This window comes from Giraffa tippelskirchi, chromosome 10 (genome assembly GCF_054371585.1).
Source record: "Giraffa tippelskirchi isolate mGirTip1 chromosome 10, T2T-mGirTip1v1.2.pri, whole genome shotgun sequence".
Classification (NCBI taxonomy): Eukaryota; Metazoa; Chordata; class Mammalia; order Artiodactyla; family Giraffidae; genus Giraffa; species Giraffa tippelskirchi.
The window spans coordinates 129,914,012-129,938,979 of NC_137284.1; the positions used below are offsets into that span (position 1 = coordinate 129,914,012).

At 39.1% G+C, this 24,968-nt stretch overlaps 1 protein-coding gene across 2 annotated transcripts in view; it reads left to right on the forward strand.

Moving 5' to 3' along the window:
• The window catches only part of CPED1 (cadherin like and PC-esterase domain containing 1), a 316,761-nt gene extending 304,757 nt beyond the window's left edge, over window positions 1-12,004 (forward strand). For both annotated transcript variants that reach the window (XM_081535345.1, XM_081535344.1), the window contains one exon: window positions 9,984-12,004. In XM_081535345.1, coding sequence (XP_081391471.1) covers window positions 9,984-10,223 — 240 coding nt within the window. In that variant the 3' untranslated portion in view covers window positions 10,224-12,004. The remainder of the gene's footprint in view (window positions 1-9,983) is intronic.
• The last annotated feature ends 12,964 nt before the right edge of the window (window positions 12,005-24,968 follow it).

Consider the following 24,968-nt stretch of genomic DNA (forward strand, 5'->3'; position numbering starts at 1 on the left):
GACTTAGCGACTGAACAACAATATATACAGGCTGCACTGCACTACTGTGAGATCTCAGTTCCTTGACCAGGGATTGAACCCATGGCAGTGAAAGTGCAGAATCCTAACCACTAGGCAATATTCTCAAATAAAAATTCTAAGTTCAGGAGAGATGTAGGGAAGTAAATACTGGTGAGTTAAGATCAAAATAGATTTCAGGACTCAACAAGTCCCTCTAAATAGTGTTTGAAATCAATTTGACTAACAAAGGTCATTCAAACAGTATCAAGAATTCAGTGACAGGACTATTCAGCCACTTTGGAAACTGTCTTAAAGACAAGGCGTTAGTCTCTGGGGAACTGTGTAGAAGTGCAAGATAGAATCAACAGTTTAACTTGAAATCGGTAAACTACTGGTCTGCAACTCCTTCTAATGAATCTTTCCACTTCAGAAGAGAATTTGTTTCCAGAGTCAGGAACTGAGTTCTGACTGGGGGCAGGAATTAAAGAGGCTCAGTTCTCAGTGCAAGAAGGATTGACGATTTGGAGGTAGGTTGGAAGACAGAGACACTGAGTATCTGGAAACATCAGAAACGAAAAGAAAAAAAAAATGAAAACCTCATTCCTAAAGAAAACTTGAGTCTTGCCCTCTAATCCTCAGCATCTTTGACCCATTCAGAAGTTGGACTCCCTTCACTCAAAACATAGCTTATTTCATGTGGCTATAATTAAATATTGGGAGTGGGGGAGGTACATGAAAGAATTCCTTATTATCTGTAAAAATTGCATGATTTCCTGAAATGGAATTTTAAGGACTGGCTTCTAGCTATTGTTTGTCACTTTATTTTTATTCTCTTTCTGTGAATTCTTAAGCTACTTTTTTCAGCTGATCATAAATTTTGCGACTGGATTGTGAATTGAATGTCCTGTCTTCGGAATGACTATACCAAATAAAAAGTACTTCAGTAGTATCCATTTATCTTCAAAGACTATGTTAGCTGGTTTTGCCTGGTCAAGCTCGTGTTTTCGCCTTAGAAAACCATTACTTTCATTCCTCAGACCCCAGGCATGATTGTGAAACACGTTTGTAATCAGAACATCTGCCCTATTCCAGTCTAGAAATTTTGGAACACTTACATCACTGAAAATTGTTTTCTATTTTGTTCTGTGGATCTGGAACCACATCAGAAGTTCCTTGGGTATTATTCAAGTCAAGATCGGTTTTAGAAAAGGTATTTGCTTGTAATCTGCCTGACACTTTTCCAGTTCACCAAGCTTTCCCTTTGTATGTCAGCTTTTTGAAAATTCATAGTTATTTTAGATGCAGCAATTAATTGATGTGGTAATACATTCATTCTGATGACTATGTGAAATCAATTTTGAGTGTTGACATTACACGAATTTAATAGTAAAAGTTGCCATGTACTTCTGTTGTGTAATTTGTAACAATTTTGCATGTTTGGGAAGTCTTAACAATAGCCGTTGAACCAAGCCAGTCAAGTAGAATTGTGGCCATTTGTATGCCTTCTAAAATGTCTGTGCGCCCCAGTCCTTAATTATGGATAGATGTGGAAAGATCTACAATCATAAGTTGGGAGATCTCTTAGCATATAAGAAGCCTAAGAGAAAGTTAAAGTTGCTTTTACACACCAAAGCACAGAATTTTTGTTACACTGAGTCACAAAGAAATGTAATCATCTACATATCCTATATCTTGTCATTACAGCCCTTGCTTCCAGCTCCAAAATTACCCCTTTCCAAGTTTCCATAGAAACTATATTAAAAATCTATTACTGTTTTGAAACACTATAATCTTTACTTGAAAATATATTCCTACTTGTAACTTAATCTAAATTTGAATATTGCTGAGGCAAAAATAATTTTTATTATTACACTTATACTTGTGATTACGGGACAATGCTGATCTAACACACTTCATGGAGACCAATTGTCCTTCACTTTCTCTTTCTAATTTTAAATATAATTTGACACAGCAAAGTCACAAAAAGAAAATAACAAAAACAAAACTAAAGACAAGGAGCTTCTCTGGATTATTTTAAACTGGCAAAAAAAAAAAAAAAAGCACACAAAAAGCAAGCAACAAACAAAAAACGTCATCTAATGCTCACAGGTAATGTAAACATTTGCCCAGTCACCTAGTTATGTGTTATTAGCCATGTGTAGTAGTTCATTTTTCTTCTCAGTTGTCACAACCTATTCACCCAGATTTAGAGAAGCGTTTGGAAGCTTCAAGCCATTTGTGTTGGTCTCTGATTGAGGTGACCACTCTACACAAATATCTAGGATCCTTTGTCTCTGGTTCAAGGTCTAAATTTTTCATCTTTGTTTTCTAAGAGCTCATTTTGTTGTTTACTATTATTATTCCCCAGAGATAAGCCTAACATTTGTATTGCTAACACCTCTCTTTCAAAGCCACATTCCAGTTGCCACTCTGTTTGGAATTTAGTAATCCCAACTGGTCCTCTGATTTTGGAAGGACTCACATGGACATATTTCCACACATGAGATCAAAGGAAAGGAACAATTCACTCTTTACAGGAATCAAACGTTGTTCACTTGCATAACATTTCCGAGACTTAAAAATATAGCTAACTCCTTTTCTTCCACTTTAGGGTCCATAAGAGTAGGTAAAATACAGTAATATTTTGAAACTCAGAGAGAGCAGTTTGATGGCAATGCCAGACACCAAATTTTACAAAGAAATAATAGCTGTGTGAACAGATATCGTGGCCACCATGAATAGATAATGCTAACTATCTCCTTAATGTATTAATATTTACTAAGGAACTACTTATTATATAGAAACAACAGGGTGCCTGACCTTGGGAATCTAGTCTCAGACAATGTCTCTGAAGTCATTTCATTCTTGTTCTTACTTCAGGTATCTCAGACACGTGTCTTTATATAGTCCCCTTGAGGGTAGGGACCATATCTGAGTTACTTCATGTGTTTCTTAAGAGAGAGAACTCCAAAGTTTGAAAGATGGGTATTATATGGCAAAAATAAATCATATTTTGATTTTATGATATACAGCATCATCTTCTACTGCTTTTCTCTTTTAAAATGATTACACGAATTCTTGCTAATTGTAAAAATTTTTGAAGTATATATAATAAAAACAAAAATTCTTTTGTTTTTGTACTACACACACCCCCTGAATTTTCACTCTCTTCTCCACTGGAGATCCTATTTGCAGTTTGGTACATGAAGTGAAGTGAAAGTCGCTCAGTCGTGTCCAACTCTTTGCAACTCCATGGACTATCCCATCCATGGAATTCTCCAGGCCAGAATACTGGAGTGGGTAGCCTTTCTATTCTCCAGGGGATCTTCCCAACCCAGGGGTCGAACCCAGGCCTCCCGCATTGCGTGTGGGTGGATTCTTTACCAGCTGAACCACCAGGGAAATTTGGTCCATAGCTCCATTTTAAACACACACGCTTGATTTTAATCCCATGTAATTAAAATTACTTGGCTGTCAACACTTATGGTCATTAGATTTATATGACTTTGGGTCCTATTTAGAATTGCCTTATTTTTCCATGAAAATTTTTAGGGAACAGGCAGTTTATAAAATACATTTTAATCTGCAGTGTGAAAATTCCTATTTTTTTCTGTGTTGAATTTTGCTTCTACTTGGCTTAGGCTTGCTCAAGCACTCAGTCATGTCTGACTTATTTGCAATCCTGTGGACTATAGCCCTCCAGGCTCCTCTGTCCGTGGGATTTCCCAGGCAAGAATACTGATGGAGTGGGTTGCCAGTTCCTACTCCAGGGGATCTTCCTGACCCAGATATCGAACCACATCTCCTGCATTGGCAGGCAGATTCTTTACCACGGAGCCACCTGGGAAACCCATACTTGGCTTACACAGCCAGCAAATTGAATCTGTGGTAGATTGAAACTAAACTCAAGTCCCTTTGATGAATGAATATCTGGTATTGAAATCTCTCATCACTGCTTCTTTTTTCCTTCCCAACTGGTCTTGGCCATTTATTTTCTGAGATCTGTTTTAGAATTCCTTTGTCATGTACCCCCAAATCCTGCTGTGATTAAAATTGGCATAGCACTGTAATTAACTTGGAAAGATTGGATGTGTTATGTTTTTATATTTATTTGTGTTTTTTTTATGTTTCATTAAATTTTTGATGCATTCTTCACCTATGCCCTATAGATCATCATCAAATTTGATGAAGTTATTTTAATATTGTAATGAAATCTTTTCTCTATTTCTTATTAGTTGTTGATAGATTATAGAAAAGTGATTTAATTTTTAAATAGTAACTTTAAAATATTTCATTATTTTACAGTAGTTTTCTTTGAGTTTTCAGGCAAACATCATATAGCTACAAATAATTCTTCAGTAACCTTCTATGACAAAAAATTCATAATATTGAAGCTTAACATTCCTGAAATAAATTGTATATGCTAGTAAATCCCAAGGACAGAGGAGCCTAGCAGGCTACAGTCCATGGGGTTGCAAGAGTCAGACACGACTTAGTGACTAAAGAGAGAGAGAGAGTGATACAGCACATAATACTGATAGATTTTTAAAATGATATTAGACTAAATTTATAGTAGCATTTTGGGATGACTTTTTATGTCTGTATTTTGACAAATCAAAATTGAAATCATTCTTTCTCTGTAGGTTTGTCTGCTTTTAGGATTCATCAGAGTACTACTGGCTTAACAAAAAGAATTGGGAAATTTATTATCTTTGATTATTTCTTGAAAAATAGTATTCAAAGGAAACTAACTGAATTAAGTATTGGGTCAATCCCTGGCATCATGGTAGGAATCAGTTTTATATACCATAATAGAAGCCTTGGCACTGTAGGAGGCATTAATTAGACTGGCCCTCAGAAGCTGCAGGGTGGGTGGGAATCCCCATCATTTCATCTTCTTTTCTCAGAGATCATCTTAGTGATTTAAAAATAGAACTATTTTATCAAAAATAAAACTATATCATGTGATCTGGCAAAAGGCTGACACCTCTCCCAAGTGTATACAAATACACTGGAAATAGGTATTTTTGTATACCCTTTTTATGAATCACGTTCAAGATTGCTGTAAACATCTAAACTAGTATTATCCAACATTTGTAATGCAACATCAAATGCAACCCTGAAATCACAGAAAACATTAAAATAATTTTTAAGAAAGAGAAGCTTTTTGCATTGGGATGAATCTTCTTTTATTTTTCATTGTAATTAGCATGCAGATCATCACGCAGTTGCAAAAACCAGAACTTAAGATAACATTATATAAACACAATTAACCTTATTTTGGCTTCAGAACACTGGAATAATATTTTTTCAGGGTTGACTACATTACTTATGCTTAAGAGTTTCCTTAAGTCAACTTCCTTAAGAATGATCACTAATCTTGCTATAGATGAATACAAACCACCTCTAAAATGGACAAAACCTTCAGGAAAACATTGGTGCACCTCCCCAGCCTATCATATTTAACGTTATCATATAACCAGAGGTGGAAGGTGACCCATAATAGAAACATACAAATTTGGGACCTGGAATACTAATCAGTGTTTAACTGCAGATTGAGCTGTAAATTATGATCCAGAAGGATTCCTCACCACAACCCACTGACTTCACTGAACTTCTTAAGCATCACTTCATCTGAGGGGCCTGATCACGAAAAGCCAAACCTCCCATAGTTACAGAAAAACAATTTATTTCTTTGGATTTAGCAGGGTATAATTGGCTTTAAAACACATTGCTGTTGTATTTTTCTTCAAAATGCGAATAGCTTAGTTTTTGTATGGTTATAAAGTAATGCACATTTCTTATAGTAAAATTAAAAAGTAAGGACCAAAAATTTACAAATAATACATTTTAAACTGCCTGTCATTCCTCCACCCAAAGATGACTGCCCTTAACCTTTTGATGTAGATCGTTAAGGACTTTCTATTCACACAGCTCTTCTGAAATGGTTTCTGCTTAAGTGTTTCCTTAAGTCAACTTCCTTAAGAATGTTCAGTAATCTTGCTATAGATGAATACAAACTGCCTCTAAAATGGACAAAACCTTCAGGAAAACTCACAACTTAACTAAAAAGACTTACCTTCCAAATAAAATGCTACTTTTTTCACATATTCTATATTGTTGAAACTGTGTTCACTGAATTCTTTTATATGGGATCAAAAAATATGTACCTAAATCATTAAATACCCTTCAAAAAAAATTCTAAAAACCATATGAACTAGTGTTTTGTTTTTTTTTTGAGCTAGTGTTGCTTTCATTAATCATTCAGTTCAGTTCAGTTCAGTCACTCAGTCGTATCCAAATCTTTGCAACCCCATGAATCGCAGCACGCCAGGCCTCCCTGTCCATCACCAACTCCCGGAGTCCACCCAAACCCATGTCCATCGAGTCAGTGATGCCATCCAGCCATCTCACCCTCTGTCGTCCCCTTCTCCTCCTGACCCCAATCCTTCCCAGCATTAGGGTCTTTTCCAATGAGTCAGCTCTTCACATGAGGTGGCCAAAGTATTGGAGTTTCAGCTTCAACATCAGTCCTTCCAATGAACACCCAGGACTGATCTCCTTTAGGATGGACTGGTTGGATCTCCTTGCAGTCCAAGGGACTCTCAAGAGTCTTCTCCAACACCACACTTCCAAAGCATCAATTCTTCGACACTCAGCTTTCTTCACTGTCCAGCTCTGACATCCATACCTGACTACTAGAAAAACCATAGCCTTGACTAGACGGACCTTTGTTGGCAGAGTAATGTCTCTGCTTTTAAATATGCTATCTAGGTTGGTCATAACCTTCCCTCCAAGGAGTAAGCGTCTTTTAATTTCATGGCTGCAATCAGCATCTGCAGTGATTTTGGAGCCCCAAAAAATAAAGTCTGACACTGTTTCCCTGTTTCCCCATCTATTTCCCATGAAGTGATGGGACCAGATGCCATGATCTTTGCTTTCTGAATGTTGAGCTTTAAGCCAACTTTTTCACTCTCCTCTTTCACTTTCTTCAAGAAGTTCTTTACTTCTTCTTTGCTTTGTGCCATAAGGGTGGTGTCATCTGCATATCTGAGGTTATTGATATTTCTCCTGGCAATCTTGATTCCAGATTGTGCTTCTTCCAGCCCAGCATTTCTCATGATGTACTCTGCATATAAGTTAAATAAGCAAGGTGACAATATACAGCCTTGACATACTCCTTTTCCTATTTGGAACCAGTCTGTTGTTCCATGTCCAGTTCTAACTGTTGCTTCCTGACCTGAATACAGGTTTCTCAAGAGGCAGGTCAGATGGTCTAGTATTCCCATCTCTTTCAGAATTTTCCACAGTTTATAGTGATCCACACAGTCAAAGGCTTTGGCATAGTCAATAAAGCAGAAATAGATGTTTTTCTGGAACTCTCTTGCTTTTTCGATTATCCATCAGATGTTGGCAATTTGATCTCTGGTTCCTCTGCCTTTTCTAAAACCAGCTTGAACATCTGGAAGTTCACGGTTCATGTATTGCTGAAGCCTGGCTTAGAGAATTTTGAGCATTACTTTACTAGTGTGTGAGATGAGTGCAATTGTGCGGTAGTTTGAGCATTCTTTGGCACTGCCTTTCTTTGGGATTGGAATGAAAACTGACCTTTTCCAGTCCTGTGTGTGTCCATATTGACTGAAAGTAATGTCTTACGATTGCATTAGTATGATGAAATTAAAAGATCTGCTATTCATCTGCAAACACACTCAAAACATTTCTGCCAGTATTTCCCTACTTCTCAACCCTCTCCCAACCCCAGTCTCTCTTGGTCTCCACCTCATTTTCTCTGACTTTTGTTGCTAACACCCTGTGGACGTTAATCCAGTGATTAAAGCTGACAGTGATAGGATTTCACCAGAGCTGCATTTTATATATTGTGCAAATAGACAATATATATGGCCTTTTGTTTGTATGTGTGCATGTTGATGTTCCTAAAATAACCGTGAAGATAATGGCAAAAGAAAATATACATTACCTCTGGGGAGGGAATCGAGTGACTAGAAATAAGGAACAGAGATGGGAAGGAAACTTTTTTTATTAGATACTCTTTTATGGTTTGTAAATGTTTATACTGCCTAATGAAAACAATTTCAAGATAAAAATATATCTACATATGTACAAACATGTATAAAGCCATTAGTGTAATAGAACTTAGGTGGCTCCTTCAGGGTCCATAACTTACCACTTTCTCAGAGAAATGAAACCACTGACTGTAACAGTGTCAGCTTGTGGGTATGCAGTGCAAAAAAATTTTCTCTTTCCTTTGAAAGTCATTTTAGTTATCATTTAGTTATCATTCTCTAAAAGGATGCCATGATAGGTTTAGAGTACCATGTTTGAATCAGTGACTCAGCAAGATGTCAGTGTCTTCTGTATGTTAACATCTAGCCTAAATACACTCACATATGCACACACACACACTCACAGCACAGATGGTAGAGACACCATCTGAACTCCTTACTTGCCTTAGAGACAGCTGCCCTGAGGTAAGAAAAGCAGCAGAAATTTTCATTTCAAACTTTTTCATTTTGAAAGATAATTTACACTGATTCTTGATCATGTCAGTCATACTTATGCCATTTGGGCAACATCTGTGTATAGAGACACTGTTCAACTTTGTGAGTTAGTTATCCTGCTCTTTAGTTCAGTTAAGTCCAGTCACTCAGTCGTGTCCAACTCTTTGAGGTCCCACAGACCGCAGCATGCCAGGCCTCCCTGTCTATCACCAACTCCCGGAGTTTACGAAACTCATGTCCATTGAGTCGGTGATGCCATCTAACCATCTCATCCTCTGTCGTTTCCTTCTCTCCCACCTTCAGTCTTTCCCAGCATCAGGGTCTTTTCAAATGAGTCAGCTCTTCGAATGAGGTGGCCAAAGTATTGGAGTTTCAGTTTCAACATCAGTCCTTCCAATGAACACCCAGGACTGATCTCCTTTAGGATGGACTGTTTAGATCTCCTTGCAGTCCAAGGGACTCTCAAGAGTCTTCTCCAACACCGCAGTTCAAAAGCATCAATTCTTTGGTGCTCAGCTTTCTTTATAGTCCAACTCTCACATCCATACATGACTACTGGAAAAACCATAGCCTTGACTAGACAGACCTTTGTTGGCAAAGTAATGTCTCTGCTTTTTAATATGCTGTCTAGGTTAGTCATAACTTTCCTTCCAAGGAGTAAGCGTCTTTTAATATCGTGGCTGCAGTCACCATCTGCCGTGATTTTGGAGCCCCAAAAAATAAAGTCAGCCTCTGTTTCCCCATCTATTTGCCATGAAGTGATGGGACCAGATGCCATGATCTTTGCTTTCTGAATGTTGAGCTTTAAGCCAACTTTTTCACTCTCCTCTTTCATTTTCATCAAGAGGCTCTTTAGATCTTCTTTGCTTTCTGCCATAAGGGTGGTGTCATCTGCGTATCTGAGGTTATTGATATTTCTCCCGGCAATCTTGATTCCAGCTTGTGCTTTCTCCAGCCCACCATGTCTCATGACGTACTCTGCATATAAGTTAAATAAGCAGGGTTACAAGATACAGCCTTGACGTACTCCTTTTCCTATTTGGAACCAGTCTGTTGTTCCATGTCCAGTTCTAACTGTTGCTTCCTGACCTGCATGCAGGTTTCTCAAGAGGCAAGTCAGGTGGGCTGGTATTCTCATCTCTTTCAGAATTTTCCACAGTTTGTTGTGTTCCACACAGTCAAAGGCTTTGGCATAGTCAATAAAGCAGAAATAGATGTTTTTCTGAAACTCTCTTGCTTTTTCGATGATTCAGCGGATGTTGGCAATTTGATCTCTGGTTCCTCTGCCTTTTCTAAAACCAGCTTGAACATCTGAAAGTTCACGGTTCACGTATTGTTGAAGCCTGGCTTGGAGAATTTTGAGCGTTACTTTACACATGTGAGATGAGTGTAATTGTGTGGTAGTTTGGATTCAAACATCCTTGATTTTGCCTTGCTATATATTTTTTTTGCTTTTATTTGCAGGTAGTGAAATCAAAATTATCCAAAGAGGATCACTTTCTTAAAATGAAGCGATCAAGAAATCACATTGTGGGAAAGTATTTCAGCAATCAAAGCAAATTACAACAAAGACGACAAGACTCTATGACAAATGTTCAATCACCGTTTCATGTCAGAGGTCCAATTAATCAGGTTTGCTCTGAAATCCTTCTCAGCAGGATGTGTGCCAGTGAAAGGACTGTGGAGGCCCTGCAGAAGGACTGAACTTGGAATTGGATACAATGCACTCCTCCAGACAATGGTCTAAGAGCCAAATCCTGTGCATGAGGTGTATTTTGGTTCTACCACGCACACTCAGGAGCAGAGGCACACACATACACACTGATTCATTTAGCTAAAAAAAAAAGTCATTACACTTTTTTCTACAGCATTATAAAATCAGGATATGCACTTGGAAATCAATTGGTTTCAAGATGAAAGAACTAGAAAAAGGTGACCTGAAATATAATCATAAACTAGATCCACTGTGGGCCGGTATTGCACTGTGATGATAAAGAGAAATATAGACATTTGATACGTGGGGGAAAAAGATCATGTTCTTGAGTATTGCGTTATCATCTTTATTGATACCTTAATATTGAAAAGGGTTTGAGCAATTACATTCCACCTGCCAGTGGGGATTGTGCTGTGCTTGCCCTTACCAGGAGAAAACATGGCATTGATGAGGGTTTAGGCTTTGTGAATCTAATGCTTATGAAAACAGTTTCTTCCTAGATTTTTAAATCCTTTAACTGAAAGGAAAAGAACAGGAATGTTCCTCCAGGGAATTCTAAGAGATTCTATGAAAGAAATAGGAAGCATAATATTTTACAGTTAAAACACCAGTATATTTAACTTTGCACTCTTTCTACTTTTCCTAAACATTCCCTCCTAGCCTGTCCATGAACTTGGATGGGTAACTGAAGTCTGAGTTGATTAAATATGTAATATTAAAGTGAGAAAAGCAAGGTATAGTTCCTTATGGGTTACTTTATTATGTTTCATTGATGATATTACTTAAGAAAAAAGCTTTTGTTTGCTATTAGAGCCCTATATAATTTAAGACTGTGATTATATTAATATTTTATGTAAATATTTTGCAAAGTATTAAGCATTCTCCACTGCCTAGGCATTTATATCCAGAAACCATTCTATATGTCCACAAATACTACTATGTTGCTAATAAACATATTTTTATTTTCCTGAGAGAGTGTATCTAATCCAAATTTAGAATAGACATACAATTAGTTTTTATAAAACTGTGGCATATATATGTAACATACCTAATCCTAGTAATTGAAAACTTTCTCTTCTATATTTTAAGATAGTAAATTTCTTTATTGTACAAAAGCTTTGTTGTGAGATAACATCTCACAGTTACAATGACTCTTAAAAGATTATTTTTCTTTTGGGGAAAAATACTGAGAGGGCTAATTCAGTGCTTAGCTGAAATTACCAAATGCACAAATACCTCAATTCCATTACTATACCAAAGACAAATCTATTTTGATTGATCAGTTCCTTAGTATGAATATAAACTTCCTTTAAATACTCTATTTTTATATATATTTTTATATGAAAGTAAACATAAATTTATATAATGGTCTTAAATTATATCTAAGCACAAATATCACTTGATATAAACAGTACATACCTGCATCTAAAAACAGGTGATAAAATTTTTAAATGAGCGGTACAGAATTAACTTTTAAAATGAAATATTTTCTAGTATCTACAGCCATGTGCAAGCATCATTTTTTGGGTTTTAGTGCTTTTTTAATGATACAAAATGCTGCCAATTCATGTAGCTCTTCCATCCTGTTTTAATGTATTACATATGTGTAACAGAATTATAGTCAGTGAATGTTTCTTATGATTTACTGCCAACCTAACTGTAACACACTTCTGACTGAGGTTAGCTTTGCATTTACCTCTTTACTATTGAAATAGTAGTGAATTTTAGAAAACAATTGTAATAATACAATTAATAAATGTCTTACTAGTGATAATCTGTGTCTGGAGAATATGCTTTATTTTCCTTTTTACTGGAGGTATACATCATATAGGAATTCCCTCATAGCTCTGTCGGTAGAGAATCCGGCTGCAATGCAGGAGACCTGAGTACGATTCCTGGGTGGAAGAGATCCCCTGAAGAAGGAAATGGTAACCCACTCCAGTATTCTTGCCTGGATAATCCCATGGACTGAGAAGCCTGTGGGGTTGCAAGAGTCAGACATGGCTTAGCGACTAAAGCACCACCACCATACACCAAAACTATCATCCTGTGGACTCAACTACTAAAGTACAGTTTAATAATATGACCATATACTTCCTTCCAACCCTAATATTCTATAAATTTTGATCAGATGAACTCCCTGCTCTACAATGCGAAAGCTTTTGAATACAATACAGTGACAAATTTTGTCTGCAAGGCACCGAAATGCTAAGAATCATTTTAGTTAACTATTTGGTTGAAAGAAAAAAAAAACACACATTTTACTTACCTTAAGAGAATAGGTGTGTGTTTGTGTGTGCATGTGTATTTGTGTGTGTTTGACAAGTTCATAATTTGAATGAGAAAAATAAGAGTAGGTATTTTAATATATTTATGATGTAAAAGTTAAAGCTAAGTGAATTATTTTTGACAAGAGTTGACTAGTATCCAATCTAAACTATAGAAAACAATTATAATATTAAAAGTCAAGAATAACTGCATTAGCATTCCCAAGCATCCTTGTTGACTGTGTATGTGTGTATGTGTTTAAAGGCACAGTACACTATTTGTCAGCCATCCAAGTAAGCAAAGAGGATCCCCTGCTGCTGCTGCTGCTGCTGCTAAGTCACTTCAGTCGCGTCCGACTCTGTGTGACCCCATAGACGGCAGCCCACCAGGCTCCGCTGTCCCTGGGATTCTCCAGGCAAGAATACTGGAGTGGGTTGCCAGTTCCTTCTCCAGTGCATGAAAGGGAAAAGTGAAAGTGAAGTCGCTCAGTCGTGTCCGACTCTTAGCAACCCCATGGACTGTAGCCTACCAGACTTCTCCGTCCATGGAATTTTCCAGGCAAGAGTACTGGAGTGGGGTGCCATTGCCTTCTCCGAGAGGATCCCCTAGGGACTTGCAAACAAGAAGGTTCATCATCAGCTTTACACTGGATCATTTAATCCTCTTCAAGTAGTTGCCGCTGTGCTGCAGTCTCCCCTACAGAACATTCCCACTTGGAAAGCATTGGATAAAATCACCAATTTTTGAGATTGAAATCATTCTGGTAATGTTTATGGAGAAAAAAATAATGCTGTTCTGCACCTGAACTTTCTTTTTTTAGTTTCATCTCACTGAATGATTCCAAGAAGAAATACAGAAACTGGTCAAAAATTATGTAACCCAGTAAGAGTTATTTCAAAGCCATAATGCTTTGGCGTGGTGGGAGAGGGTAAAGGGGAGTGGCTGGTATCTAATACAGCAATAAATTCAGAGCTTAGAGAGATGATCAGGGCGAGTATCTTACTAAATATTATTTTATGGTCTCCTTTTAGTTCAGTTCAGTCACTCAGTCATGTCCGACTCTTTGCAACCCCACGAACTGCAGCATGCCAGGCCTCCCTTTCCATCACCAACTCCTGGAGTCCACCCAAACCCATATCCATTGAGTCGGTGATGCCATCCAACCATCTCATCTTCTGTCATCCCCTTCTTCTCCTGTCCTCAATCTTTCCCAGGATCAGGGTCTTTTCCAGTGAGTCAGTTTGAGCAAATACTGAAAGAATCATCAGTATCTAAAGTTTTCTCTGCAAATTTTCATCTTATAAAAAAAGACCAAAATGTCATCAAAATCAGTGACTAGGATTATCATACTTAAAATGAACAAACAAGATTTTGAGTAAGCTCATATGGGCTGATAACTTCAAAAACATGTATCCAAGTACAAACTGATATTACACTACAGCAGATTCTACCATTTTGACCAAAGCAAGGAGTAATTGCTCTGCCAATACTGCTGTAGTGTTGTTTTAAAATATGTATTTAAAGCTCAAATGATTTTGACTACTCTTCAAAACTAAAGCATTTTGATAGATCACCACAACTTACGGAGATGAACCAAAAACTGTCGGAAACCCCAAAGACCTACTAAAGACAGCAGGATACTGCCAGCCCCTACAAACTAGATTTTGTATTTGGCACAGCTTCCAGGCCTTCATACTGTCAAAGAGCCTTTTATCATGTTTTTATTGCTGGAGTAACTGCTATTATCAACTTCCATATTTCTTTCACGGTTCAGTCACTTGGTGTAGGGAGCTGTAGAAGTTATTTTTGTCTAACTTATTCAAACCATACAGTCCCCTCCTAAAAATCGCGCTCCATTTGTTTTCTTTATGTTTATTGAAATATAAAGAATTTGTTTTATAGCTCTATTAAATGTTGGACCACTATGCTTTAACATACTCAATACACAATCAAAATACGAATTCTTAAAACTTATTGAGAGTATTTACAATTTGTAAGTCTATCTGCAGTATAAATAAAGATAATTACTTAAACCCAGCTAATGGTAGGAGCAAAATGAAAGCAGCCACAATTAGAAAAAACACTATAAAAGGATCATCATATTTAGGTATATCAGGTTTTGAATTTGATTTATGCTGACTGGTATTTTCTCCCAAGTCCATAACACTCTCTGAAAAGAACTGTTTTCACTTAGTTTTTTAAAAGTCTTTTTTCCAACTCTTTGTATAATATATCTGGGGGGAAAACTGCATTTTAGATTAGGTTATGAGGAGACATTTAATATATCTAATCAAGTTATTTTCATAAGAAATGTTTGTGTAGGTTCTTATTATCTTTATTACATGGAAAAGTAATTCCTATAAAAATCATTAGAATGTTTAGATTTTTTTAAAAGCAAAGTGATTACAGTTGACCATAGGTACATCAGAATTCAGAAACAACATGCTGTCATAAGTATCAAATGTATTCAGCTGATTCTCAGCTTCATAGTGATTTTTCTTATTTTATGGTTGGCTGGTGAAATACATCAATTTGATGCAGCTTTTAATGCTAGTTTAAATGATTTAATGGTGATGGTATGTAATTTATTTACATGTTTTATTCAATTGTACTTCCATCTTTTTAAATAATAAAATCTGTTCAAAATCTATAGATTAAAATCTTAGTCAATAGCATCAAAGTCAAAATTTTTATTTTATTTACAGTCTATAATTTAATTTTTTATTTGGCCTATAATTAGCCTGCTCCTAAAATTAAATTATTAATTTGAATATTAGAAAAAAATTTAACGTGAACATAAAATGGGTATATGTTGTAACATATGTTCAACAATATATCCACTAATCTCCACTTCAGTATAAGAGGTTGTTTGGTCTCCTGTAGGTTTTCTTACATTAACAGCTGAAGGTTTGGGATTCAAGACTCTTGACGTCCCTTTGCAATCAATACGTGGAGATGGGAGGATGCTATAAAATGCCAGCACTGAAACCAGTATGGCTTATCTTTATGCATTAGGCCCATCATCATGAGACTTGGTCAGAAAAGGGGGCTACATAGAGAAGAGAGCCTCTTCCCACAATGGCTTCTGCGATGGATAAAAATTATGAACACCCTCTCCAGCTGTCTTTGACAGATCCCGGACATCTCTTCAAACCTCTTCTTAATACCCAAGTCACTTGGAGGGTTTCATTCCTAAGGAAAAAATAAATAATAATTTTCAAACGTTATTGGACCAAAAATTATAACTTAGACTAACCAAATAGCAACTGAATGTGCCTTTAATGATATCTTCTTATTTACAATCAGAAAAAATAGAAAGTGACCTCTGACCACCAACATAGTATAACCTCTGGAGAACTTGAAATAGCAATCCATTTTTCAATTCATTTCTTTTTTTCACCTATGGGATCATTCACTCTACTGTTTATCCTTAGCTTTGCCTTTGAAATGGAACGTGTGTGGTATTTTATGCATGCATTTAGTATGTAATACAAGATACATTTTAAAACTTACACTTTTACTCTCTCCTCCTCACCTTAATTACATGTAACATGAAGCTTATGTGTTAATGGGCATGAGCACACCAGTTTTACAGTACCATAAAAAGATTTTATGAGCCTTTTGTTAAAAATCAGTGCCCATGTCATTGGCAAGGCATGAAATTATTTGCAGGTACTTCTTCTACTTATAAGATAAATTTGGTCTGAATTAAGAATCACATAGAAGGGAATTGAATGCCTTTTTAGCCTAAAATGAGTTTAGTCATCAAATGACACAGATTTGGGTTCACCAGTTTCCGCCACATGTGCATACCCCCTGGGGAGAACCTGGTCTCTGTCCATACTTGTCTCTAAAGAGTCCCCATTTCAATGTTCACATTAGCTATGCAGAATCAATGGCATGTTTTTAAAAGGGTGTGGATACAACCTTAGCACAATTACTCCTGCCAAGAACAGGAATCGTTTCAATAGGATGGAGTTTCTGGGGCCATGTTATTGGTAAACAACCAGAACTCTCTTGGCCACCTACTCTATCAATAAAAGGAAATCTTCCATGAATTATTTATGGATTCTGAGATGAAGCTGATAAAGACATTGTATCTCAAGTTTCCACTTCCCAGAAGGATGGGCAGTCTCCAGTGGGTGATTGGCCTAAGTGGTGTTTTTCTGTTACCTGGGATTGTCATGAGCCTTTGAAGTATTGAGTTGCTGAAAGTCGATTTCTCTTCCAATGGAAGCCTCCCTGGGCAGCATCTTCAGTAAACTGTTATCAATTACAGTGAAAATAAATGCCTTCCCTTTACCACTGAGCGTGGACTTATTATCCTGCATCTGCAGACATGAAAGCACAAACTTGGAGACCAAAATCAAGCCTTCTCTGGTTTGTGTCTGGGCAGAGCATGTGTGTCAAATAAAGGATTCAGAAACAGGAATTCTGGATTATTTTAAACAAAAGTTCATCCTGGAAAAAAATACACATATGTGTGTAAATATATGTGTCTTTGTGTGCATACACATGCACACAAAATTAAATAGATAGCTGCTGCTGCTGCTGCTAAGTCACTTCAGTCGTGTCCGACTCTGTGCGACCCCATAGACGGCAGCCCACCAGGCTCCCCCGCCCCTGGGATCCTCCAGGCAAGAACACTGGAGTGGGTTGCCATTTCCTTCTGCAATGCATGAAAGTGAAAAGTGAAAGTGAAGTCGCTCAGTCGTGTCCAACTCTTCACAGCCTCATGCAGCCTATCAGGCTCCTCCCTCCATGAGATTTTCCAGGCAAGAGTACTGGAGTGGGTTGCCATTGCCTTCTCCACAAACAGATAGCTGACACTTACCAAATATCGTATAAACATTGTATTCATTTCTTTAAAACTTTCCTCTTATTTTTGATTTATACCCTGTAGAAAACCTTTAGAATAGCAGGTTCTCCATTTCTGGAGGCCTCAGGCAGGTGCTCATCCAGACACGTGGGGAATGTGGCTGGAGGCGTCTGCCAAGCAGAGCCCTGAGGGGCATGCAAGGCGTGGTTTCGGACAGATGTCTCTCTCGGAAAGTGACAAGCGACCGGACTGCCAGAAACGATCAGCAGGAGAAGACGCCAGCAAAGCTTGGACTCCACTAAGATGATAAAGTGAGCTTGGAGAAAGAGAGAGAACTGGGCAGCTCCAAGCCCTGCTGAGAATAAAAATGGATCACTAGGGCTCCCTGAGGGGAATTACTCTTTGTTGCGGATGCCTTGATGTGCCCTATCTCTCACCTCCTCCCCACTCTCCATCTCACATCTTCCCTAAGCTGCTCTGATCTCTCAGGTCTTTCCCACGGGTAAAGGTAGACATAGATGGGGAGGGAGCGGGTGGCTTAACTGAATCCTGGGTCTTCACTGCTGACTGGCTTGCAATGCAGGAGACACAGGAGATGTGAGTTCGAACCCCCTGGGTTGGCAAGATCCCCTGGAGGCAGAAATGGCAAGCCACTCCAGTATTCTTGCCTGATAAATCCCATGGACAGAGGAGCCTGGCGGGCTATAGTCCATAGGGTTGCACAGAGTCGGACAGAACTAAGTAACTGAGCAGGAGGAGCAAGCTGGGGTGAGGTCAGGTCGCGTAGAAGGCACGTGGAAGATCACAGTTCCACAGCTCATTAGGCCAAAATGGAACTGCCTAACTCAAGTGGATTTTTTTCCCCTTTTTGTTACTTCCGCAGCCCCTGTATCCAACTCTGTCACTGCACTACCACATTATATAATAACTACCTATGATGTCCTATTTACATGCTCCTCCCACTAACCTGAGCTTCTCAAGGCCTGGGATTAACTCTTCCTCATGTTTCTACCATGTAATTCCTAACACAGAGTCGGAGCTCAGCATATATTTCTCTCTCATCCTCCTTTCTCTGGCTACTGCCTCTCAACTGAGATGTCATCTCCCCTAGAAATCTTCTTCTGATTCCCCCAATGCTGGTCAAAGTGGCCTTTCTTTGTGCTTCCCCAGAGCTCTTGCCTTCACACCCCCCAATCTCAACATTTATCTTTGTTTAATAATTTGTACCCACTGGAATATCAACTCCACAAGGAAGGAACTAAGTTTTTTGCTTGTTTGGCTGTGCTTATTTACTATTTCCTTTTAACTGTTTATTGAGATATAGTTTGACAGTGTTCGTGTGTGTATACTAAATCACTTCAGTCATGTCTGACTCTGCGACCCTATGGACTGTCGTCCCCCAGGCTCCTCTGTCCATGGGATTCTCCAGGCAAGAATACTGGAATGGGTTGCCATGCCCTCCTCCAGAGGATCTTACAAACCCAGGTATCAAACCCTCTATTCTAGAGTCTCCTGCATTGGCACTAGTGCCACCCAGGAAACCTGAGATATAGTTTACATACCATAAAATGTGTTCAAGTGTGCAATTCAATGGTTTTTAGTGAACTTACTTATTTGCAGCCATCACCATAATCTAACCTTAAAACATTTTTTGTCGGCGGCGCACTGAGCGTGGCGGAGAGGAGCTACCCCGGGCCCAGCTCAGGGGCGGCGGCTGAGCTTTGTTGGAGCAGTCATGAAGAGAGACCCCGCGTCCAAGGTAAGAGTAACCCAGGTAAGACGGAGGGCACTGAGAGAGGGGATCAGGGGACAGACAGGCTGAAACTACAGTCACGGACAACTAGCCAGTCTGATCACATGGACCACAGCCTTGTCTAACTCAGTGAAACTAAGCCATGCCATATGGGGCCACCCAAGACGGACAGATCATGGTGGAGAGGTCTGACAGAATGTGGTCCACTGGAGAAGGGAATGGCAAACCACTTCAGTATTCTTGTCTTGAGAACCCCATGAACAGTATGAAAAGGCAAAAAGATAGGACACTGAAAGATGAACTCCCCAGGTCAGTAGGTGTCCAATATGCTACTGGAGATCAGTGGAGAAATAACTACAGAAAGAATGATGGAATGGAGCCAAAGCAAAACAACACCCAGTTGTGAATGGGACTGGTGATAGAAGCAAGATACGATGCTGTAAAGAGCAATATTGCATAGGAACCTGGAATGTTAGGTCCATGAATCAGGGCAACTTGGAAGTGGTCAAACAGGAGATGGCAAGAGTGAACATCCACATTCTAGGAATCAGTGAACTATGATGGACTGGAATGGGTGAATTTAACTCAGATGACCATTATATTTACTACTGTGGGCAAGAATCCCTTAGAAGAAATGAAGTAGCCATCATAGTCAACAAAAGAGTCTGAAATGCAGTACTTGGATGTAACCTCAAAAATGACAGAATGATCTCTGTTCGTTTCCAAGGCAAACCATTCAATATCATGGTAATTCAAGTCTATGCCCCGACCAGTAATGCTGAAGAAGTTGAACGGTTCTATGAAGACCTACAAGACCTTCTAGAACTAACACCCAAAAAAGATGTCCTTTTCATTGTAGGAGACTGGAATGCAAAAGTAGAAAGTCAAGAAACACCTGGAGTAACAGACGAATTCAGCCTTGGAGTACAGAATGAAGCAGGGCAAAGGCTAATAGAGTTCTGCCAAGAGAACACACTGGTCATAGCAAACACCCTCTTCCAACAATACAAGAGAAGACTCTACACATGGACATCGCCAGATGGTCAACGCTGAAATCAGATTGATTATATTCTTTGCAGCCAAAGATGGAGAAGCTCTATACAGTCAGTAAAAACAAGACCAGGAGCTGACTGTGGATCAGATCATGAACTCCTTATTGCCAAATTCAGACTGAAATTGAAGAAAGTGGAGAAAACCACTAGACCATCAGGTATGACCTAAATCCAATCAGTTTTGACTATACAGTAGAAGTGAGAAATAGATTTAAAGGACTAATCTGATAGACAGAATGCCTGATGAACTATGGACGGAGATTCATGATGTTGTACAGGAGACAGGAATCAAGACCATCCCCAAGAAAAAGAAATGCAAAAAAGCAAAATGGTTGCCTGAGGAGGCCTTACAAATAGCTGTGAAAAGACTGCAAGAGAAAAGCAAAGGAGAAAAGGAAAGATATACCCATCTGAATACAGAGTTCCAAAGAACAGCAAGGAGAGATAAGAAAGCCTTCCTCAGCAATCAATGCAAAGAAATAGAGTAAAACAATAGAATGGGAAAGACTAGAGATCTCTTCAAGAAAATTAGAGATACCAAGGGAACATTTCATGCAAAGATGGGCTCAAAAAAGGACAGAAATGGTAGGGAACTAACAGAAGCAGAAGATATTAAGAAGAGGTGGCAAGAATACACAGAGGAATTGTACAAAAAAGTTCTTCATGACCCAGACAATCATGATGGTGTGATCACTCACATAGAGCCAGACATCCTGGAATGTGAATTCAAGTGGGCCTTAGAAAGCATCACTATGAACAAAGCTAGTGGAGGTGATGGAATTCCAGTTGAGCTATTTCAAATCCTGAAAGATGACGCTGTGAAAGTGCTGCACTCAATATGCCAGCAAATATGGAAAATTCAGCAGTGGCCACAAGACTGGAAAAGGTCAGTTTTCATTCCAATCCCAAAGAAAGGCAATGCCAAAGAATGCTCAAACTACTGCACAATTACAATCACCTCACACGCCAGTAAAGTAATGCTCAAAATTCTCCAAGCCAGTCTTCAGCAATACGTGAACCGTGAACTTCCAGATGTTCAAGGTAGTTTTAGAAAAGGCAGAGGAACCAGAGATCAAATGCCAGCATTCAATGGATCATCAAAAAAGCAAGAGAGTACCAGAAAAACATCTATTTCTGCTTCAGTGACTATGCCAAAGCCTTTGACTGTGTGGATCATAACAAACTGTGGAAAATTCTGAAAGAGATGGGAATACCAGACCACCTGACCTGCCTCTTGAGAAACCTGTATGCAGGTCAGGAAGCAACTGTTAGACCTGGACATGGAACAACAGACTGGTTCCAAATAGGAAAAGAAGTACGTCAAGGCTGTATATTGTCACCCTGCTTATGTAACTTATATGCAGAGTACATCATGAGACTTGGTGGGCTGGAGGAAGCACAAGCTGGAATCAAGATTGCCGGGAGAAATATCAATAACCTCAGATATGCAGATGACACCACCCTTACGGCAGAAAGTGAAGAAGAACTAAAGAGCCTCTTGATGAAAGTGAAAGAGGAGAGTGAAAAAGTTGGCTTAAAGCTCAACATTCAGAAAACTAAGATCATGGCATCCGGTCCCATCAGTTCATGACAGGTAGATGGGGAAACAGTGGAAACAGTGGCTGACTTTATTTTTCTGGGCTCCAAAATCACTGCAGATGGTGACTGCAGCTATGAAATTAAAAGACGCTTACTCCTTGGAAGGAAGGTTATGACCAACCTAGACAGCATATTAAAAAGCAGAGACATTACTTTGCCAACAAAGGTCCATCTAGCCAAGGCTGTGGTTTTCCCAGTGGTCGTGTATGGATGTGAGCGTTGACTATAAAGAAAGCTGAGCACCGAAGAATTGATGCTTTTGAACTGTGGTGTTGGAGAAGACTCTTGAGAGTCCCTTGGGCTGCAAGGAGATCCAACAAGTCCATCCTAAAGAAGATCTGTCCTGGGTGTTCATTGGAAGGACTGATGCTGAAGCTGAAACTCCAAAACTTTGGCCACCTCATGCGAAGAGCTGACTAATTGGAAAAGACCCTGATGCTGGGAAAGATTGAGGCCAGGAGGAGAAGGGGACGACAGAGGATGAGATGGCTGGATGGCATCACCAACTCGATAGACATGGGTTTGGGTGGACTCAGGGAGTTTGTGATGGACAGGGAGGCCTGGCGTACTGTGGTTCATGGGGTTGCAAAGAGTCGGACAGGACTGAGTGACTGAACTGAACTGAAAAAGAAATATAGGGGTTACTCTCCACCCTTTTCTCTTCTCCACCCAGCCTTAGACAACTGCTCATCTGCTTTGTGTATCTATAGATCAACCTTCCCTGAGTATGTCCTGTACAATGTGTTCTTTTGCAGCTGGCTTCTTTCATTTAGTATTTTTATCTTTGCATTCTCAGTTTAGAAATAAATTGCCTAGCACAGAAAAGACATTCAATGAATTTTTCTAACATGAAAAAATAAATGCACTACCCAATTTTACCATTTTTTTGGGAGTTAGAAATAGTTCTCAAAATAGAATTCGTCCAAGAGGCTTTGACAAAGTGTTATGCTAGAAATAGTGTTGAAAGTTGAAAGTATTAGTCGCTCAGTCAAGTCTGACTCTTTGCAACCCCATGGATTTTGCCCGCCCGGCTCCTCTGTTCATGCGATTCTCCAGGCAGTAATACTGAAGTGGGTTGCCATTCCCTTCTCCAGGGAATCTTCCCAACCAGGGATCGAACCCATGTCTCCTGTGTCTCCTGCATCACAGGTGGATTCTTTACTGCTGAGCCACCTGGGAAGCCCAATAAACAGTGTTAGTGCTTCTTAAACCCCTTCTAGTTGTTGGTCTGTTCCCATGGAACCCCTTGGACTAAGGTAAGGCCCAGAAGAGGTAGCTGGGGTAGGTGTGAGCCACACATGGAAGCTGTCCACCTGGGCTCTTGGGGGCACTGTTAGGCACTCGGGGAGCTGCTGACACTTGACTGCCAGGCCCTAAGGTTTGCAGTCTGTGCAAGACAGAGGTACCCCTGCCTTCTCTTTGCTGTCCCCTCTCATTGTTCATCTCAGCAGTTGCTTCCTTGCCTTTATCAAAACTGGAGAGGGTCTGACGAAATCATGCCCAGGTTCAATGAAACATGAGGACCAATACCTCAAACCCTCACAAGGGTAGTGAGGCTTTGAGAGAACAAAGTCAGACATTTTTAGTTGGGGAATTTCAGATATCAGCTAACCAGAAATGGGCTAATGGAAGAAGCGAGGAGCATCACATAACTATCTCAAAGATTCTGCCATTCCCAAGAACAGAGGAGACAAGAGACAGACTGTAGAGATGGCTCCATCCAGAGTTATCTTCCACCTGGACCCTGGGGTATATGGGAAGATGCCCTTTCCAGCGTGCATACCAGTGAGGCATGGCTTCTGATCTGTAGGATTTCTATTAACTTTCTTTTTCTACCGTGCTATTGTCAAATGCAATATTAATGTAGCATCAAAATTTATCATTTTTATGTCATAAATCTTCCTTTAATTTTATATATAATAAGTGCTTACAGATGCAAATCTTGTTTGAATGGAAGGACATAATGGTTAAAAGAAGTATTGGCCATATTGTAGTAATTTTGCAAACAGCTGTTTCAAGTTAACATATGTGTATTCCCAGTCTTGTATATATGAGATACAAGTTAATGTCAACAGTACATTAACAATGCAACTGAATCTAATTATGGAATTGAAAGTGCTATGTGTAGAGGGATAACATTTTCACTGAAAAGCATAGGTAGACATCTGTTTCTGGTGAGTTTCAAATAGGTGCTTGCATCTTTTACATTTATCAATTCCACAATTTTTTGCAACAGTGGATTAACTAAAAGATTTGTCTGCATGTTTTTTCCTAAAACTAGATGGTAGATATATTCTTCAGCAATTTAGTTTTCCGAGTGGCATTATATATGCCTTTTAAATATGCATATGGGAGGTGTAAAAAGACTGCAAATGATGCTCTTACTTCTGCACAGTTGATTGGAATTTAGGGCAAAAGGAAAGCTTCCTTGCTTTGTTACCAGATGGCTCCCCACTGAGTCCGCAATTCCTTATTTTACTAGATTCTTCTGTTGGAAATCCTTTCAGTTAGTGAAATCACTTACATTAACCTTCAGGGTCTCTTAAGATGCTAATATCCTAGGAACATTGGGGCTGTTCGACCCTTCAAGTATGAGTGATTTTATTTACACAGTTTTTCTCCCAGTAGCTGGCTAAACTCAATGCACCGAGTAAATAGAGGAATGAGGTATGATTTTGAGGGGAACCCCGTGGCAAAGGAGATTCCTCAGAGGAAAAAAGGTGCCTGAGAAGCAAGGGGCATTGGCTGCCAATGTGCCCAGTGTCATGCCAAGTTCACTTCTAAAAGCTGAAATTTAAATCATGTATCCTTGAGCAGCAAACTCGGAATATAGTACCTTTGTGGAACTGTTAAAGGAATTCAAATTTTTCACCTGGAGAGGTGAAGATTTCAGAGATGGCCTGATTGGGCTATTCCCATCACCTACCGTTGTTACCCATATCAATTTAGCTTAGTCAGAAGACCCAGCTAGAAGACCCACATTTTTTCCGCTTCTAGCTCTTCATTTGCAGGTTTCCACTGCCCAAAGCAACCTAAAAATTACTTAGTCAAGAGTATAATGACAGCGGTCCTGTCAGCTGTCTAGCTTCCAAACAAACCCCTCCAGATCATTCACATGATAAAGCAATGAAAGATTGTGTTTTTGTTTGCACTGCATTTTTAAGCAGGAGGCCCAATGCATCTAAAGGCAGGCTATTTTTAGATGGTTGCCAAAGATGTAAAGCGTTGTTAAATGGAGACGATC